This window comes from Struthio camelus, chromosome 17, assembly GCF_040807025.1.
Source record: "Struthio camelus isolate bStrCam1 chromosome 17, bStrCam1.hap1, whole genome shotgun sequence".
Classification (NCBI taxonomy): domain Eukaryota; kingdom Metazoa; phylum Chordata; class Aves; order Struthioniformes; family Struthionidae; genus Struthio; species Struthio camelus.
In genome coordinates this window covers 5,374,105-5,393,803 of record NC_090958.1, presented here as the reverse complement: position 1 = coordinate 5,393,803, position 19,699 = coordinate 5,374,105, and the positions used below count along the sequence as shown (strand labels likewise).

The 19,699-nt window shown below is 52.4% G+C and overlaps 1 protein-coding gene across 2 annotated transcripts in view; it reads right to left on the bottom strand.

Moving 5' to 3' along the window:
- Positions 1–19,699, bottom strand: part of KSR2 (kinase suppressor of ras 2) — a 98,094-nt gene that overhangs the window by 21,351 nt on the left and 57,044 nt on the right. For both annotated transcript variants that reach the window (XM_068911145.1, XM_068911146.1), the window contains 4 exons: positions 18,540–18,581; positions 18,071–18,137; positions 15,884–15,932; positions 14,495–14,862 (listed from right to left, as the gene is read on the bottom strand). In XM_068911145.1, coding sequence (XP_068767246.1) covers positions 14,495–14,862; positions 15,884–15,932; positions 18,071–18,137; positions 18,540–18,581 — 526 coding nt within the window. The remainder of the gene's footprint in view (positions 1–14,494; positions 14,863–15,883; positions 15,933–18,070; positions 18,138–18,539; positions 18,582–19,699) is intronic.

Here is a 19,699-nt window from a genome sequence, read left to right as displayed (position 1 = left end):
ACATTGTAGCAGGCTGTGTTTCCAAGGAGCAAAGTGGGCCAGTAATAACAGCAGCCTCAAAATCGCTACAAAAATTATTTCCCTGCTCTCGAGCAAAAAAAAAAAACTTCTCTGGATGCTTTTCTATGCCTAAAACTGTTCCCGAACAACACCAAGATACTTCAAGTAGCAAAAATCCTCTGCTTTGAATGCGGTTATATTACTAGGAAGGTGGCTTAAACTGGCTTCTTTTTTCCTCATAGGAAAAGCAATAAGTTATAGTGCCGTAGGGCATCTTTACACCCCTGCAACTGCCTCCTCACGAGCGCTTTTACTTGTAGAGGTATCTTGGAAACAGCAGGAGACCACACTGGCAACTACCCCAGCTTCACTGGTAAACAGAGGCTTGCACGACTGCAAAAAATGATCTTTTCCTAACTAAACCGGGCACTACCTTCTGAAACAGCCTGGCTGTACCCATGTCTAAATGCGAATTCTTCTGAAGATTCGAGTCCAAGTAATCTAAATATTACTTGCAAATAAGTGCTAGAGAAAAACTGTGCCCTCAGTCTTCTGCAAATGAAAGCGTGCAGAATAACATGGTGCCGAAACTCTTTTTCCGTAGCCTTTCGACTATGAAGTCTTCTGCACTGCTTTCTTAAACAAACTTGTAAAGCTTGAGCTCCACAATGCAATAGGCTTCCCGCTACCTGACATTACCCGAAAACACATAAAATAAGTTATCGCAGCTTTCCCTTCTCCCGAGCAAAGGTTTTTCTCCCCCTAGAGACAAGCGTTAGAGAAAGTTGATTATGGACTGAACTAGTCATGAACCACCACTACAAAGGAAACAAAGAGATTAAGCAGCACAGGAAGGGGGCTTGATCTCAGCCCTAAAGTAAGCCAAGATCAGCTGTTTTCCTGGAAGAGGGCTGTTTCGGAAACCTCCAATTTCTGCCTCTCCGGAGCAGCAGAGATAACCCTGGGCATGGAGACACCACCCCACCGCCCACCTCCCGTCCTCACATGGGGGCACAGGGTAAGTCACAGGCTAAGAGGGACCCAAAGGGCTACAACTGTATGAAACGAGGCAGCCAAGGCACTTTTCCACGTTCAGCCCCAGCCTGATGAGGTACCAGCACGGGAAGCGCCACTGCAAAAGTTCAGCAGACCAGTGGAAAAAACAGCAGCCCAGCCCAGGTGACTCACTCCTCCGCTGCCGAGTAACTCCTCCAAAGGCATTAAACTAGCAAATATCACACCAGCATTTGCTAGAGATTTCTTGCTGGATAAGAAGCTGTCAATACAGGCACAAAGCCCCATTTATACCTATTATGCAGCACCTGAGCCTATTTAGCAGCCACCTGCACAACCTCTTTTCACGGCAGCTCTCCACAATTTGGGTTCTTCTTGTTCCTCCTCGGCCGTGAATAGTTCCCCATTAGGGCGCAAGCAGCAGGCACAAAGCCAACAAAGCGAGGCTTTGAGGGCAAGGCGCGTCATCCTCTGGCTTTCCGCTTCGAGAGGCCTCCGGCGGAGCGCGCCACTCGGGTGTCTAGGCGAGCAAACGTTCCTTCGGATCGCGAGGCCGAAGGCTGCGGGCGCTTGGCACCGAGAACAAAAGGTGCAGATTCACCGCCTCAGGCAGCTACCGGCCTATTCACTGCTGAAGAGCGTGTTCGTAACCAAATACTTGTCTTCTCTGCATAAAACCCTCGTTTTGTCTCAGTTAGCGGAGGATCCAGGGTGGGGGCACGCATCGTGCTCTGCAAAGACCCAAGACCCATCCGGCTCTGCGGCCGCCCAGCCGCACCACGGGACAAACCCTGCGGCTCTCCTTCGGCCCGAGCACTCGGTGCCCTGTTTCCTCCCACCTAATGGGACCTACCAGTGCAGGGCTGGAAGTAAAAGTTTCCTCCTCTCTCCTTTTCATGTGATGGCTACAGGCAAACTTCAAGGTCATTCATGCTAAGTGGCAGCACGACATGGTGGCTGCTCAGTGTTAACAACAGCAAAAGCCAGGTGCCTACTACCCTTCATCAAGTCCTCTCATTCGCCTCGCCAAGAAAGTCCAAAATGAGCAAGTTTAGCCGTTTCTGACAAATTAGCATGCGGAAATTGCAGTGCCAAGAGCTCGCCCCCGAGATCGTTGCCCAGGACCTTGCAAAGGCTCCTCCAGTTGTAGCCGGGCTCCTCTCCAGCGGTTCCCCAGCAGCACCTCGCACCCAAAACCTTTGGCTTTGCAGGGAAAAAACAGATGGCCAATAAAACAGGGATCTGTTGTGTTATGGCCGAACGCTCCTTCTCCAGCGTGCCCAACAGCCATCGAACCTGCTCTGGCTGCGGGAGCTCCCAGCAGCGCTTCAGGGAGCTCGGAGCAGGAGGCAGCTTGCTCTGCCCCGCGTAAGCCAAGCCACCTCTTGGTCTCAGCAGCAAGGGACTTCTCGTTCCTGAGATGTCGCAAAGAATAATCTGAAAGAACTGACTTTCCTGCCTGTCCTGAGGAAAAGCCTGAATAAGGAAGGGAAAGACCAAAGTTCAGCAGAGCGGACGGACAGAGCGCTGCACAAACTCAGCACGTGAAGGAACTAAAAATTTCAACTTAGCTTTCATTAAAGTCCTGCCAGAGTCGAGGGGTGCGCAGGGAGAGCATGGCCCCCAAGGTCTCAGCGCTCCCTGCACGTGCACTTAAATATACCGTAAAACATTAACTCGCAGCCTTCGACTCCCTGTCCCTTTCCCAGACACTAGTGGAGTGCCCAGCTCCGCGGCACCATCCCGCTGCAGATGCGCTCTCTTTTCAAAATGAGTTTTTGAAGTGTTCAGCCAAGCAAGCCAAATCCCAAATTGCTTTATAAACACTCTGCATTTCGCCAGCGTGGGCTGAAGACATCAGCAATGGGAGAAAAGCCAAAGTGACTTGCAGAGGAGCAATTTGGAATAGATGAGTTAGGAATATCTGGAGCACTGCCTCTTGATAGGTTTTCCATTTGAGGTGAAAGCAGACTCATTTATCCCCCACCTTTTCTTTTTTTTCTTTCTGCAATATTGATGGGCATCATCTCTATAGTGCTTAAGATCTTGGCCTGACTCCTGCTCGCTCACGCTGGAGTAAATTCAGAGGCTACTTCAGAGGTAGGGCTGCTGCGAGAGAGAAGTGCCAGCTGTGCCTGGTGGACACCAGGCAGTCGGGTGACTTCTTGGACGACGCGGCTCTGCCACCGCTGCCATCAGCATGAGCAGACAGTGTGCTGGCACAGCTGGATGAAACAGATCCTGTTAGATGGATGGATGGTTGCATCAGGTTGCAATTTTGTTGCTTTGCAGTATCTTGCATTTCTTTTCTCTCTACCCAACCATCCACACATCCCAACAAATGCTATGGTGGTCCAAAGCCAGAGCTAGTGGCTTCTTCTGAATTTCAAAGCCCACTTGGCAGGAGGCAGGTTGTGACTGCTTCCGAGCACATGAGGAAACAAGTTGAAGACCAGCATAATCTGATGAAAGCAGCCAACGAGTATGTTTCCAAGGCCAAACGCGGAGGTATGGAGAACGTTCTGGCTGCGGCGGTGGGATGAGATCTCCTGCAGCTTTCTAGCTCAGCCTACACCACAAAGCGTGCATTGGTCCGGCAGAGCCCTGTGCTACTGCACGTCTCTGGCCTTGATGGGAGCTGTGGGACCTCGTCGTGGGCCCCTGCACATCCCCGCCACGCTCCACCCCGGATGTCGGACCCAGCAGCTTCTTCCTCGAACCCTCCACGGCAAAGCCGCCCCTCTTTGCAACAGCCATCCACCAAAGGATGCTGCTGTTCCCCTAATCCTAACCACTCCAAAGCAACACGGTGAAACAACGAACAGGATAAAAAGCAGGAAAAAAAAAATTCATCATTTTGATGCCCCAAGGTGATAAATGCCAGACCCCAAGAAGCTCACGCTGTATTGATTTATGGGGAAACAGCTCGGATGCCATGGTGATAGACGGCAGGGGAGAGACAGAAGGAGAGAGTGGGAATTAATAATATGTATTTTGATATAAAAATACCTCTGCTGGCAGGATGCATCTGTGCTGGAGGAGAGAAAGACACAGAGCAAAGGAGCCGCTCGCAGAGGGCTGCTTGGGTGCTTCCACACTCGCTATCAGTTTACAGTTTTTTAGTATTTCACAGAAGAACGGTAAGATTCAGAACGGTCCCACCGCAGGCACCAGAGCCGTTGCGGGGGGACAGGACACACTTGTCAAGCAATTTCAGCTGAGCGAGGATTGCCGTGGCAGGGAAAAGGTGCAAAAGCCTCCCGAGTTACTCTGGAAGTTTTCAAGCACATGTACGGTACATGGTGATACAGCCTCAGAGCGGCTTGTTTTCCTCTTTTACCGACGTTTGGCAATCATGCTCTCGGAAACGGACCGTGTGCTGTACCTGAAAGACCGCAAGGAGCGTTTTCCATAAAAATGCAAGTTTAACCAGGGCTGGGAGACCAGCAGAGGGAACGGGGGAAGTTTGGGTTAATCTGTATTCCTACTATTTGTTTTACTCAAAATCCATAGGGGGAAAAAAAAATCCCACCCCGAGGCATGCTTTCCCCGGCACGCGGGGCGCCAAGCTTCGGCGTCACCCGTCTTAAGCCAAGAGAGTCCCGCAGGGCCCATCACAACTCCTGCGGACGCGAGCCTCGGCGCTGCGTCCCGGGGCCGGGAAAAGCCTTGCTGCGGGGCAGGTGAAGGTCCCTCGCCACCCAAGGGACCTCTCGGCCGGCGCTGGGCTTCCAGGTGACCTCGGCCCAAACGCTTGGGCTGCGAGTCCGGAGGCGTCGCTGCCCCGAGCCTGCCGGAGGCACGAGGGGGGCTAAAAAGCGAGTTTGCAAAACCACACACGATGCAGGGCGTTTTGCAGCCCGGGGCAGCGCGGGTGCCGGCACGGGAGGAAGAGGAAGGAGCAGCGGGGCCGCGAGCCCCGCTTCGCCCTTCGGCGGCGGAGGCGGCTCTATCGGCCACCGGAGCTCGGCCGCTCCGGATCCCGCCGGGATCTCCCCCACCCCAAACCCCGGCCGGTGCTGAAGCGGCTCCTCTCTCGGACGCACGCGCTTAACGGGACGCAGGGAGAGAAGCAGCCACCGAGACCCGCGCGCGGCGTTATCGCAGAGGAAACCCTCCCGCCCTTTCGAAAGCCTCCCAGCCGGGAACTCCCAAAGCAGCTCCAACACTCAGGGCCGCAAGAGCAACAAAGCCGAAACGTCGGCTCGGGCCCCGACCTCGCGACGCCTCGGCTCCCGCCCTGCGCGGAGCAAAACTCAGCAAAACTCAGCGCGGAGGAAGGGAACGGCTCCGGAGACGTATCGCTCCCCTCATCCCTCCCTCCCTATCTCCCCAGCTCCGCCTGATGAAAGTGCCATCCTTTGATGGATATTACTTAAGCAGCAGAATTTTCCTCGCTGAACTCCCAGCAGCTGGCGTGCAAGATAACTCCTGCAAAACCAGCCAAACCGCAAGGCCGGCGGCAGGGGAGGAGGAAGAGGAGGAGGAGGAGGAAGAGGAGAGCGGCTCAACCTCCCCTGAAAAGTAGCTGCAATTCCATCAGGGCTTTACAAGAAACAAGTTATTTAGGGGGGAAAAAAAAAGCAAACCCAATGCATTTTTATTGCAAGGAGCTTCTCCTGGCTGGAGATACTGTCAGAGGAGACGAGCTCTTCTACAGCTCCTCGGCAAATAGCTGCGATACAGGTGAGCGGAAAGCAGCGCCGGTGCCACACGGCTTATCTAAATCCCGGGTTGCAAACGAACCAACCGAGGACGCTCGACACTTCCCGTTGCGCTCGCCGCCTTCCGAAACGAGGGGCTCGTAATCGGCTTGGAGAGGGCTGGCGGGATGCAGGGGGACACGGGAAGGCGTTTTGACCCCTCTTTGCCTTTGGAGGAGCCTCATAACATCCCCTGCTCCGTGCTCCTCCTGCTCTTTTGAACTGAAGGAAGAAAAAGGAACAAAACAAAAGAAAAAACCCCACCCTCTTTTAAAGAGAGAGAAGAAGCAAATCTTTTGACTGAACCAGCACTAAAACTCAACGCCACCTTGGAACAGTAATAATAATAATTATTATTGCTATTATTAAAACAGCGCGGTCCCAGGAGGGACAACGTGTCCCTGCAGGCTGACCGCTCCCCCAGCCAGCACCTCCGCGGCCCCCGACGTGACCGTCGGCATCAGGGATGCTCAAAACTACGGACCCGCACTGAGGCCAGGGGCAAAGCGGCAGCCGGCCAAGGACGGGCTGAGCTAGGCGGGACTGGCACGGGGAGGAGGGATCGCGGGGCCGTGGCTCGGCAGGGCACCGCATCGCAGGCTTTCCCTGCAACACTTAAATTAATTTTTAATTAAAGCAGAGCCTCCCAAACGAATGGTTCTGCTGGCGTCGCCCATCCCGGGGCAGAGGGTTGGGCTGCGAGGGGCACCAAGCCCTGCCCAGCGCACGGGAACGTCCCAAGGTCCCTTGCCCATCAGAAAAGCCCAAAGTGCCTGGTTTTCAGTCCAAAAGGGCTTTATTTCGGTTCTTCTCCCCGGATACGCTCAAAAGTTGCTGCTCCGGCTATGCTGCGTGCGCTTGGAAAGCAGCCCAGTCCTTTGCAAAAGGGGAAAATTCTCAGGAAAGACCCCCGGGAAGGGATGGGCAGAGCGGGAGGCTGCCCGCCGGCCCCACGACGCCGGGATTTGTGCCCCCGGCCGCAGCCCCATCGCTTGCTTCCTCCCTCCAACAGCACCTTTCCCCATCGCCGCCGTGCCACCCGGCTCAGAGCATCGCAGGCTCCCTCCTGCCAGCGGCCACGAGGAACCCTCTCCCTCGGCGGGAAGATAAATGTGCCTTTAACGTATATATTAATACACCTATCGACTTCCCCGTTGTCAGTCGTTATCAAGATTTATCCAGCCTGATGGCCTCCTATCGATCGAGAAGAAGTGTATTCCCACGGGTCAATCCATTCTGATCCAGCCCGTGGCAAGAAGTCAATATCTATTTATTATATGATGCATGAGCTTCGTTACTCTAAATGCTATGAAAGCGGAGACGCAGTAGAAAGGAAGAGGAGAAAAACAACCAAAAAGCAGGGAAAGGCAGGGATCCTTGAACTCCTAGGAAAAAAAAAAAAAAAGGCATCGGAAGGCTCCGAATGGGGCATGATTTCGGGGAGGCCAAACCTCGTCGCTCCCGCTCCCCGCCACCAAAATACAACGATGGGCTTTGCCGCTGCATGGGAAAGACGTCTCGGCAAACACCACTTTTGCAGCCAGGGCAAACGGGCTCTCGCAGGACCATCGCCACCCTCCCGCCGGGCCTGGGCCAAAACAGAGTGGCAGCTTCGTGCCTCAGTTTCCCTGTCTGTCAAACAGGAATAAAAGACCCTCCTTAACTTTCCGGGCAGCAAAAGAGGATGATAGGATGTATTTGAGATCGTTGGGTGCCAGTAAGGAGGAAAAGCTGATTTTTTTCTTTTTTTTTTCCCCCCACTCATTAAGACCAAACAGCTGAAATTGCTCATTCGACAGAACGACGGGCTTGCTACGACTGGTCCGCAGAGGCTCGGCCGCCCCGTCCTGCCCAAAGGAGACGCCGCGTTGGCCCGGGGAAGCACACGAGAAATACCCCGTGGCCCGAATCCTTTCTGTTTTAAGCACGACGCAACATCATGCAACATGAAGCAGCCGGCTCCTCTGCTCCAGGAATTCCCCTGCGTCACCTCGGACTCGGCACCCAGCAAGGACCCACGGGGACTGGAAGCTCTCAGGCAGGGCTCAGGACGGGAGCTCTCGATACCGAGTTTGTTAAGACAGCTCTTTCCTAATGTACCCGGCCGAAAAGCTGCAACGAGAGCAGCGTTCTTCCGAAACAACCGCAGAAACGTAAGTCTTCACACCCAGACCCTGCTCTCCCATGTGCGCCGTGATATGATCCCTTTCATCAAGGGCAGCCTAAAGAGCTGATGCTGCTCCTGTCTCAACAGTTGCTTAAACCACAAACCCTGGGGTGGTTTTCTGCTTTCTTTTTTCCTATTTGATCCTGGAGAGATTTCAACAGCGCATCCCTGCCCCTTTCGCCCTCCTCAGGGGGTGAGGCTGTTTTGCTGGATCTCAGGCAGTGGTGGAGGCGATGCAGTGAAAGCCCCCAGCTGGAAGGACTGTCACCAATCACCCAGGTATAAAGAGCCACCGGGACTGTAGCAATGGCAAGCTGGTGGGGGGTATTGCCAAAGGACAGCATAGAAATAAATAAAATAATACCACCAACATTTGGCCCACGTGGCACAAGAAAGCTACCTGAGATGCTATGGATGCATCTTACGGGACATTCTTTCCAGCGCTTGTTTTCATACCTTGCCTCGCTTAGCGATAATGTTTCCCGGTTATTAAAACATGTTTGCTTTGCCACGAAGGAGGAAAGAGCAGACTCTCTTTTCATCTTTGGTGCTTCGTTTGAGCAGACGGCCCAGGTCTCCTGGAGCTCCTGTGAGACGCCCCGAGTTAATTGGGACGCGGGACGAACACCGCGAGCCAGGCTTCTAATCACGAGCGGCTCCTCGGAGCTGGCTGCCATCGCTCTACAAAGAGAAACCACGCCGGCCACAAAGCTCGCAAAGCCTAAGGGAACGTAAACCAGCCTCCAGCCTCGTCCCCCCCAGTTTAACAAGCTGGAGGAAAACACTTGTGTTCAATATTGCATCAAAACATGCAACGCGGAAGTGCTCTGCTCGCTTTTACAGCACTTTTAATCAGCGTTTCTCCAGGGCCCAGGGCAGAACTCATGTACGGGCTCCTCGGTGGGCTCCCCAGCCTGCGCCAGGCTTTTGCACGCAGCCGCACTCCTCGACCAAGCCGCGTGCAAGTTTGCAGGCTGCGGCTCCCAGGCTGAACTTGCAACTAACCAAAGGGCTGAGCTGGACGGCCACGGGATCTTCAAAGCGGCGGGCCTGGATTTAGATACCTAATTTGGTTACCCCCGAAACCTTAAGTCTGAAAAGGAGGGTGCCTTACAACTCTGAGTCCTTCTCCTTGCTTTGCGTCCGTCCTCAGCACTCGGCTCCCCACCTCTAACGTGGCGCTGCAGCAGCTCTAGGCCAACCGGCTGCTCCAGGTTCCTCTGCTGAAAGGCACCTTCGACAAATTAGTTCTTCTTACAGCGTTCTGGCATTTTCAAGCTTAATTTCTAACATTCTTCAGAGTTCTCCTTGGTCTTCCTGGCGTATTAGGCCAGGGATATAAATCAGCGTGCGCTCCTCTGGCGCGGCTCCTTTGGTGGTGCAGCCCTGGAGAGAATTGCTGGCGGCTATCAATTTTGCTCCTAGTTACACCCCGTAAATCTGGAGTCGCTCTGGCATGACATTGCTACAAGAAAGGGGCCACTAATCAGTCTAAGGCTCTCGCATGCAAACCCCAGGGGCTTTGCTTGGGCTCCTAATGCCACATTATAGTTTTACCTATTAAAAAAAAAAAAAAAAAAAGGAATCTTCCTTTCAGAAATGCTGCACCTGTATCTCCTGTGCAAGTCAGCAGCGGCTCAAACCACGGGCAAACTCTGGCTCAAATCTCAGCTTTGCTCCATTCAGGATCTGCTACGCTTGTTCCCTCTTGAAAATAACTTTTGCACTTAACAGTCTCCAGTGTGCCCGCAAAGCTTCTGTGTACCAACCGTTTCGATTCCCTCCCATACTTTCACACAGTACATGATGAGATCAAGGAGCCTTAACAAGGATCAATAAGCATGAAAATCCCTTCTTTTTCATAGAAGGAACATGCAGCATCCTACAGCCCTGCAGCTCCCGCAATCCCCTGCCCCTCGCGAATGGCTCGAGCCGTTTTAAGGGCATCGTAAAACCGTGCCACTTTGTCCTTTCAAGAACATCACTTATCCCTCCCTGCGCGCCTGTGGACGGAGGCCGGGAGCGGGTGGCCTGTGCCAGCCTGGAGGAGCCCCTGGGAGCTGACCTATGACATGTCAGTGGGTGCTGATGGTGCCGTGGGTCTGTCCCCCTGCCCTGGCTCCTTCATCCCCGCAGAGGTACCACCGAGGCTTTGCCTCGTCCGACGGAGGCAAAAGCAACTTGTCGGGTTTTTTTGCATACGATAAAAACTGGGGTGGGGTGGGGAGGTTAAATCCTGTCTTCTCCACTGGGCTAAGGGCTTTAATGCAGTTTCTCTCTGGCGGGTTCGTGCTATCCATTATGCAGCACTCAAGGCACTAAGGTTCGCCTTCATCCCGGCTCGAGACTAATTAAGATGAATGTTAACTGTCCCCACTGCTCATTACCCAAGAGAAAGCCGATTAGCAGCTCTGATGGAAGCTCTCTTCGGAGCTGCCCCCAGTTTCCAAAGAGATGCCATATAGCTCCCTTTCCTTCCTGACCCATGTCGAATGGTTGCATTGAGAGGCACCTCAAGAAATACTGGGCCAGGACCATCACCCACGGGCAGAAAATCGGAGGGTTCATCAAACCCAACACCTCTCGAGTGAGTCACTTCACTGCCACGGCGTTGCCACCCGCAGACGCGGGACAAGGCGGCCCGGCATTGCAGCGCGGTCACGCTTGCAGCCTCCCGAGCTTTATCCGCATGGACCGGAAGCAGCCTGCGGGCTGGGGGGTTTGGAGGGGGAGAAGAGGTTTCTGCTAATGATCCTTGAATATCACAAGTGGGCAGGAAGGAAAATGTAGAGGCATGAAAAAGTAAAAATAAAACCATCTAAAAATAACCCCCGCTGAGCAGCACGGGGCTGCGCTGCATGGTGAAGCCCCTTCCAGGGAGAGGCAGCTGCTTGGAACGTGCTGGCAGGAAAACTGAGGTTTCTTCCACAGCTCCAAGAAATTTTTCTCTTCTTGCTGAGAAACTTGGCTGTGTCCTTGAGCGGCACCTCTGTACCCCCAGGAGGAAAAGGGGCATTTTCTGCCCAGCGGCAGGGAAGCAGAGCGGAGGCTGGGTGCAGGAGCGAGGGCTCCGGGCGGTGGCACGGCAGGAGGTGACAGCCAGCGCAGGGACATCCCGCCGGCTGCTGCAAATGCTCAGCGGGGATAAGCAAGCTGGGAAATTCAGATATGTTGGATTTTTCTCTTTAATTAGCCCCACCAGACAGCCAGCACTGATTTCAGGGGATGCTCAGAGAGATGGAGCAGCCCCTTTTGCGCGGCCGCAGCTCTGGGAGCCGGCGCCGCACCCAACCCTCCGCGCATCCCCAGGGCCCATCTTGCACCAACCTAATCACATTTTGATGGCACACTTCCTAATCCAAACAGGAGTGGTGCCAGATTTAGTCTACGCAGCACAGTCCCTCGGGGTGCAAAGCACTTCCCCGCTGCCAGGAGCTTCGGCCACAGGCGCGTTACTGGGGCACAGCCGCCAAGACGGGGCATCCTCGCCGCATCCCGGTGCAGGAGCACGGGGCAAAGCTGCTGCCTCCCATCCTGCTTAGTGCAAGTGGTACTCATGCGATCTGAGCACCGATTTCCCACCGCAGTTAAAAACCTATAGTAATGTTGATTCAGCCTTTGAAGAACGCAGATAAAGGTTGGTTCCCAGTTGCAGGCTGAGAGCATGCAACACTCAGAGACATTGCGGGCACAGGTTATATTTAGGGCAATCCAATAAAGCTATGCTTCGACCTTAAAAGGACTGAGTGCAGCTGGGGAAAGGAAAAAACTAAAGCAGATCACTCTGCTTTGCAGACCTAATATTAATGCATCAAGCTACTGCAGCGCACATATTTATTTTGTCAAACTGTCAAAAAGTGGCACCTTAGTGGTTTTATATAAAGAAGCATTAGAATGGAAAATGCTTTGTAGCTAAAAAAAATATTATCCAAGCCCTGATATTGAATAGGATTCAAAGGCTGTGCAAATATGCACTGCAAAGGTTTCTCTACACAAAACTCGCTTCCGAGGAGCAGGATGGAAAAGCTGAATTTTGCACTAAGGAGAAAAACCAATACTACCCGATACAACACACTGACATGGCTTCTGATGCTACCTGCATTGATCAGTGGGTGCATTGGCATATTTTTCAAAATATATAAATATCTTTTGGCCTGAAACTGGGTCATAGATAGATAGCTAAAATTCTACTTCACGGCAGGGCCAAATTTCCCAGATGACTATTATGTTTAAAAAGAAAAGACTAATTTTTCAAGTCCCACAGAAGACTTTTGCAGCCTCTGCAAAGAAATCATGCCCCTGATGCCCTCGCTCGCCACTGAGGAAAGGCAACAACCTCAAATAATCTGAAAGAGCTACTTTAAGCTTGGTCAGGTCTTATTCTGAAGGCACAAAACAGCACAGAAATGTTGCAAAGGCCCTTGGATCCTGCACGTGGCTGCAAAGGATCTCAACAACCTGCAATAGCAGCCCCAGATGGGGATCTTTGAGGTCTTTGAAAAATGCAATTCCTGAGCAAAGAGCAGCACACAAACCCGATACAGCAGACAACAACAAGATGGCATGAGAAATGATATATCTGGGGTGAAGCCCTCTACTCCTGCAGCCGAGCACCTGGAGCAAGCCAGCAAACCTGCTGCCCTGTGTCTCACTGAGCTGGGACCAGCAGGGTTGGGAGCTGCTTTTCTGAAGGGGAGAGCGTAAGAAGGTGATGCAATATTTCACCATTAATGGCTTTATGAAGCTTTTTCATTCCAGCCCATAACCAGTCTTTTTGAAAACCTGCCAAGAGGAGGCTGGAAATTTGACCTCACCTTGTGGAAACTTCTCAAAGAGAATTAACCTGTGGTGAGACACGAAGCGGCCTCGCAGAGCACTAGTGCTGAGGCTGTAGCTATGCACAGATAGCCTGGAGGAGAGCGAAACACGGGAATACTCAGAAAAAAAGTGTATTTTACATGAAAACAGATCACATGGAAATGTCTTCTCTGTGCTACGTGATGGAGAGGTGGCCAACTATGGCCTCACCTTCTGCTAAGCCAGAGGAACAAAGCTGGGCTGTCGTTAAGCTGCAGGGTGACAATAATTTTGTGATTGCCCACCCATGCAACGATTAGCCCAGAAGCTTTCCGCCAGTTGAGAAGGGCTGCTGGGGAGTTATTTCATCTGAGCTGCATTTTCCACCAGGAGAGCCAGCACAGTGCAGTGGGCGAAGGCAGGTACAGAGCACTCATTAGCTTCATTGTAATTACTCGAGACTATGGCAGGTTTTGAAGGCGTTTGATCCAGTTCAGTAGCCCCAGCTATTAAAATCCCAGCCTGTTTCCTGAACGGCTGCAAAAAGCTCCCTCTAGCAATGTCTCCCACGGACCTCTGCTGCCTGCTGTCCCACAAGCCGCACCAGTGACCCTGGCCCAGTGAGCAGCTCCATCTTCCCCATAGCAGCCTGGCCAGGCTCACATTCAAGCATCCACGCCAGCTCCCCCAGCCCCGTCCCAAACTCACTGTTATTAGTTCCACAGAGGACTTTCGGGGGTAAAAGGGAGAACCCCATGGGGCAAAGCCTTCAGGAAAGGGAGGCAGTGCTCCAGGAGACCGCACCTTACTCATTTTGCAAGAAGGTCTCCTACCTCCTCAGGAGTGAGGATAACCCATGGACAAACTCTTAGGACCCCATGAAGAACAAATGCCAGTCCTGTGGAGCCCTCCATACAAGCACCTGGCTTTCCTTACCCCAGCTGACCTCCTTGCCATTTCACAGACGATTTGACATAACACTTACATCTAAGCCTTCAGATGCCCGAGCATTTTTCACAGCACCAGCTAAACACCACACTATTTGTGAAACCTGTAGGCAGTCCGGTGGCCTTACATGGGAGCAAACAGCCACATGTCCCGCTGGCATACATCATCAGACACGTTCCCAGGGCTGCAGCACCACTCATGCAGGCTCCAGACCCTGTCATGCATCAGACCAGGGGACTGATTAGCAACCCCACCAGCTGTACCTTTGCCATGCAGGGACCTGGGCAGAACCTGCTGATCCCACCCCTGAGACAGCACTGTGCTACCTCCTCCCTGGCTAAAACAAAGCATCAGAGTTTCACTGTCAAGTTCAGTCACTTTTCCAGGAGATGGCTCTGTCTAGACCCAATTAGGAGGTCTTGCTCCCAACTTCACAGTATAAGTCTCCAGCAGTGGACAATACTTTTGTCAGGGCTGGAAGGAAGGCATGGCTAGCAATACTTTCTAGCACCTTGGCAAGAGGTAGCATTTGACGTAGGAAACTACTTGGGAATGAGAAGGAAATTACTCAAAATAATGCCGTTCCTAGCTCTGCGGTAGAAAGGACAGAGAACTATATGCACTGGAGGACACGCAGAGCTGTAGAGCCTGTAATGATCTCTGATCCCAACATAATACCAGGCAACTGCCACTTACTCAGTGGGCTGAAGGACCTTCCTCCACCATCTTGGCCAGAAGAAAGCCTTGTGCCACAGGGAGCCGTGGTGCACAGCGGCCAGCAAGGCGGGCACTCACATCAAGTCCCACGCTCTGAACCCAGCAAGGATCACGGCTCGGTGGCATGCAAGGAGATGCCTAGGTTTACCTGGTGATGATGGCGAGGTGGGGAGGGCTCATGCAGGCTCCCATGAAGAGCACCACGTTCTCATGGCGGGTCTGCCGGTAAGCCATCACCTCCCGCTTAAAGGCTTTCAGCTGGTCCTCGTTGTCCCGCTCGATGTCGATGAGACGGATGGCCACCTCGCCGTGCCAGCGCCCGTGAAACACCTGGCCGAAGCGCCCCTTGCCGATGAGCTCCCCGATCTCCAGCTGTTCAAAGGGGATGTCCCACTCCTGGAGGAAGATGCTGGTTTGGCTGGCCTTGCGGGGGAAGTTGCGAGCCGAGAGGAGGGAGAGGTTCATCTCTTCAAAGTCATCCTCGGACTCTTGGGCCTCCTCATTCCCCTCCTCATTCTGCAGGGAGACAAACAGAGCTGAGCACAGAGAAACCAAGTAGGTATCTCCCAAAAGCAACTGAGAGGAGGTGACCGCCTGGTTCCAGCTATATTTTATGCAAAGCCACAGGAAGACAGAAGCTACCATAGCTAGATTTTGCAGGGAAATGCCACGGGAGCTTGCACACCCAGGGTTAAATGCAAGAGAGTGACATATCAGAACATTTTCATTAATTTATCTGAAAGCAGCATTTCATCCTACCCCTTCCTAGCAGCCCTCTGCTAATATCAACAACTCCCATCACAGTGGCCTGAGGTCTGCAGCCTGGAGAAACTGGGATAAGTCTGAATTTTCCTTTCCTGAGCTGTATATTTCTTACAAGAGCTACAACACACATAAAAAGCTGTGTCCCCTGTACTGGCCTTTCAAGCCTTCCCCCACACCACATTTTTAATGAATCTCATAAAATCTCACCAAACTATAAACTTGAGGACAGGCACAAAGGCCACGAGGGACCCTGCTGCCGCTGCCTGTTTCAGTGGCGGGGCAACACAGACGTGAGGGCGTCACATGGGCACAGGATTCACCCAGGGGCTGCAAATCCCCTCCAAGGAAAGACTTCTCGATCTGCACTAACATGTTATCAAGAATCCCAGATGGGTGGTTAAACGCAGCTCAGGCGGACGGCCGCTCCCTGACCACTCTTAGTTGCGTTAGCAAATAAAAACTTCATTACAGCCTGCATAAGCAGGATCAGGTCTGGCCATTAATTCAATTACCAGCGACATCCCGGTGCAGATGCACATTTTATGCCCGTTTCTGTGAAATGTGCCCTGCGATGTATATACTATAAAGGCCCATTGAGCACTATACTGAGCCCATCGGCTCTATGTAATTGTATCTGCACCGATGTATAGATCACAAAGGTGGCAAAATGCCACAGCATCTACCCACGCTTTAACAAACTTTGCTTTCCAAAGCTTTTCTTTCGTTCTAGAAACGAAATAAAGAGCCTGCGCTGTTGCTGGGGGCATCTTACCTCCGATGTTGGCTCCACTTCAATTTGAAGTAATGGATTTCCTTCCAGGCTGTTAAAAAAATTACCACAGTGTGAAAATAGAGCTACACGGGGAGCGGGTGACAGGGCGCGGAGTGGCACCATGACGCGAGTGTCAAGTCTCGCTTCCCTCGACATCAGTCTCCATCAAGACAAAAGAAAACAGCAACTGGAAATGGCAGGCTTGCGATGCCATTTCGGGACACGTTAATTTGGGAGCGAGGCCCAGAAGCAACGTCTGCAGGGACAGATTTGCACCCTCGCAGCTCTGGCCTGAAGCACCGAAACAAGGCTGGGGCATGCGCTCATGGTACTTCCGACTAGTTTCTAAGACGAGATTTATCTTCTCCAAGAATGACAGCCAAAGCAACAAACAAGTCCGACTCATTGCCAGAACAGAAGAAAATGGGTTTTTCAGTAATTTTCAAAAAGTGGAGATTACAAAGACCCTCCGCACTGTAAGAGCACCGGAACGTGCCCCAGCAGCAGGGGTAATTTAGCTTGCTGGCTCCTTGGGTCACAAAGCTCCTCTTTTTGCCCTCTGCTTATACAGCGCCTGCCAGCACCAGATCTGCGACCAGGTCCCGAGGCACTCGTATGCGGCAGCTAACAGGGAACGGACGCAGCGGAGGGCTGCGGGGGGAAGATCAGCGGGAGCAGCTTGGGACGTTCAGAGTTATAACAGAGTCCCCTCCCTGTGGGAGCTGCCAGCGAGGATTACAGGAGAGCAAACGCTCCTCCTGCACCGCCGGCACTCTCAAAGGCACTCGGATGCCGTGGTCCTCTATTTCCTGTTCCACTGAATTCTCACTCAAGCACTATGAGCTGCAGGAGGATTTCTTTTCGCAAACCCTCCCATGCCACCGACCACTCTGGTGCACGTGCAGTTTGTAAGAAAAGCAGGCTCTTTTAGCTGATCTTTAACACAGATGCTAATACCTGTCTCCAGAGTATCTCGGGATATAAAGCAGAACCTGCTTTACAGTCCAGCCACGTCTGGAGTAACTTCAGTGACTTCAGAGGGTTACTTTCAGCAGGCTAAGCTGCTGAGAATCACATATTTTGCATATTTGGACCTTATTTTCCCCACAAAAACCTTCCAGCTCTAGTTCTGACACCGTGCTTTAGATATCAGGATCTGGCAGAATGAACTCAAAACTCATCTCATGGGCAGGGCTACCTATAATGGAGGAAACCCAGGAGAAGCACAATGTAAAAATCTCTCCTTATGACTGCATTTGGTTCCTATGTGCATTTTGATCTCTTCTTTGGCTCAGAGGGAAAAAAAAAAAAAAGACGACTAAGTTAATCATTTTGCCATTAATTTCCACGCTGCCAGCACCCAATGGGCAGAGCCGTTCCATCTCTGTCCCTCCGACCGCCTCTCCTAGACAGAGATGAGATTCTTCAGACCCCCCTGACAGGTTGCCAATTCAGTGAGAGGCGTGTGGGCGATCTGGATAGAAACTACGTCTCTGTCTGGCCCGAGATCCTATCTGTTAAATTTCCAGCTTATATAATCCTTCAAAAGTGGCATTTATAAAAAGGAACAGCAGCCACCCCTGAAATGCAACATCGCTGCTGGATGCTGCCAGAGCAACGCAGATGACAGTGGTCATGGAGGACCTTAGGAAACACTGGATTAAACAAAGCAGCTCTGACACAAACTGCTGGGAGAGCTATTCCTAGGTGCCAATTGCATACTGAATTTCCAAGCTAACTTCAACACCAAGTGCAAAGTTTATAACTTGAAAACGCTACAGGTAGGGCTGGGAGAACTACCTTTATTATCTGACACATCCCACTGAAAGACCCTGTTTTTCTGCTTCTAGTAAAAGATTAATCCCTTGGGCTTTAGCTTTTCATGGGTTTTGTTTGCCTCAGACTGAATATTTTGGAAAGTCAGTTGTTTCTGGCAGTGAAACACCAGGAACGTGCATTGGCCTGCGTTACAAACCAATATGCTCCGAGCTCTAAACCAGCCATCTGGACTTAGGTCAGGGAGGCAGGTGTATTTGGGGCACCCCATTTGCCACCACCGTCAGGCTGAATCTGCCTGACACCAGCGCAACACCTTCGCTAATGTTTCCCCGACGAGTTCAGGCTCCCATTGTAGGCTGTAGCATGGGGAGCCTACGGAGAGAGGTGAGAGGAGGGGGAGCCACTTACATTGGGTTCGAGTTGACTGGATGGAGGACCACCTGTGGGGCTCGGGCTGGCGTCTCAGGCACCACATCTGAAAACCAGAGAGCTCAGTGAAAGCAGGGCAGGACATGGAGCCTTTTGGGGTCTGCAGCCAGCAAGTTGGCCAAGGGCATCCAGGGAAATGAAACCCACGTTTCCAGCCAGGTTGAAAAGCTGGGTTCACACCTGGGTAAAACTCAGTTACGCTTGGGTATAACTTAGGGCTACCCAGCCCTGCTCTACAGCATGTTAGTAGGACACAGTCCTGGAGCAATATGGTGTTCAAATGGTCATCCTGCGGTCCTTTTTTGGGGAAAAAACCCCTATCAGGCACCCCTTCCCCTGCACAAATGCAGGGGCTAAAAAAGCCCGCATGTATCCTCGGCCGGTGAGCGCCAGCTCTCCAGGAGGCACACTGCGTTACTGGCCTGACAAGCCTTTCAGAGAGACTTACCAGGGAAAATGAACTGCTGCTTGTACTTGTAGTAATGGGAAGCTGGAAGACAGAAAGAGGGTGGGAGATTAAAAAAAGGAGCCTCAGAGCCCAATGCTGGAGAGAATCTAATCCAAGGAATCTGACCCCACGGCCAAGCCCAGCATCACAAAGTGCACAACCAGAGTCCGGTCCCTCCTGCTAGCATTCCCCAGGCACAGCCTCTCCTCACTCACATCTCTCAAAAAATGCTTTTATTATTCCATCAAAACCTACGCGCATTTGGTGGCCAGCCAAAAAAATGAGACCCTCAGCCCTCCAATAATTAAGACATATCATAACGCAAGGAGCCAGCAGCACAACACAGTCCCTCACGCATGCACTCACTGACTCTCCAAACATATGCAACCCGTGCAGAGGTTTATTTTCACTCCTGTGCTTCAAGGGTATCCTCCTTACACTGTTCTTTTCGTTGTAAGCTCTTCAGAGTCGGGAGCAAGTGGTCTGTGCCTGTGTGGACGCTGAGCCTGCTAGCACTACTCGAGCGACGGAGAGCCACTCCGCACCAGTGAGCTGCCCAGCCAGCTGCTGCTCCAAGTGCTGGAGATTGCTGCGGAGAGCGCTTACCATCTATTAAAAACCTACCTCCTCTTTTTGCCAGCCTCAGCTACTACTTTATACCCATAATTAACATACGGTGAGTGCTGACGTGGTCTGCAAAGCTACCTGATGGATTTGACCGCTCAGTTCTTATCGAAAGCCTATGGGGTTTTAGCCTCCGATAGTTCCTACAGAATCACAGCTTGCGTTTGTGGCATCAGAGAGACGCTACCCAACGCGCTTGCAGACAGTGCACACTGTGGTTTGGCCTGGTTGACAGCCATGGCAGGGCTGGTAAGGAGAGACCCCAGGCAGATACCTAGTGAAGCACTGGCCTCCCCTAAATAACACCAGGAGCTGGAGGGCCCCTCTGCACCTCTCCATGTCTGCTCCCCAGAGCCACCGTCCACACCACAGGACCAAAAGACACGTGCCCCTTTCCCACACGTCTGCAGTGATGGATTGCATCTCTCTGAGCCAGGAGGGTCCCCAAAGGCAGCCGCTGCCAAAGCGGAGCAGAACCGCTAGGGCCTTGGCGGACCTCAACGGCTCTTCCCAGGAGACGAAGGACACTAAGTACC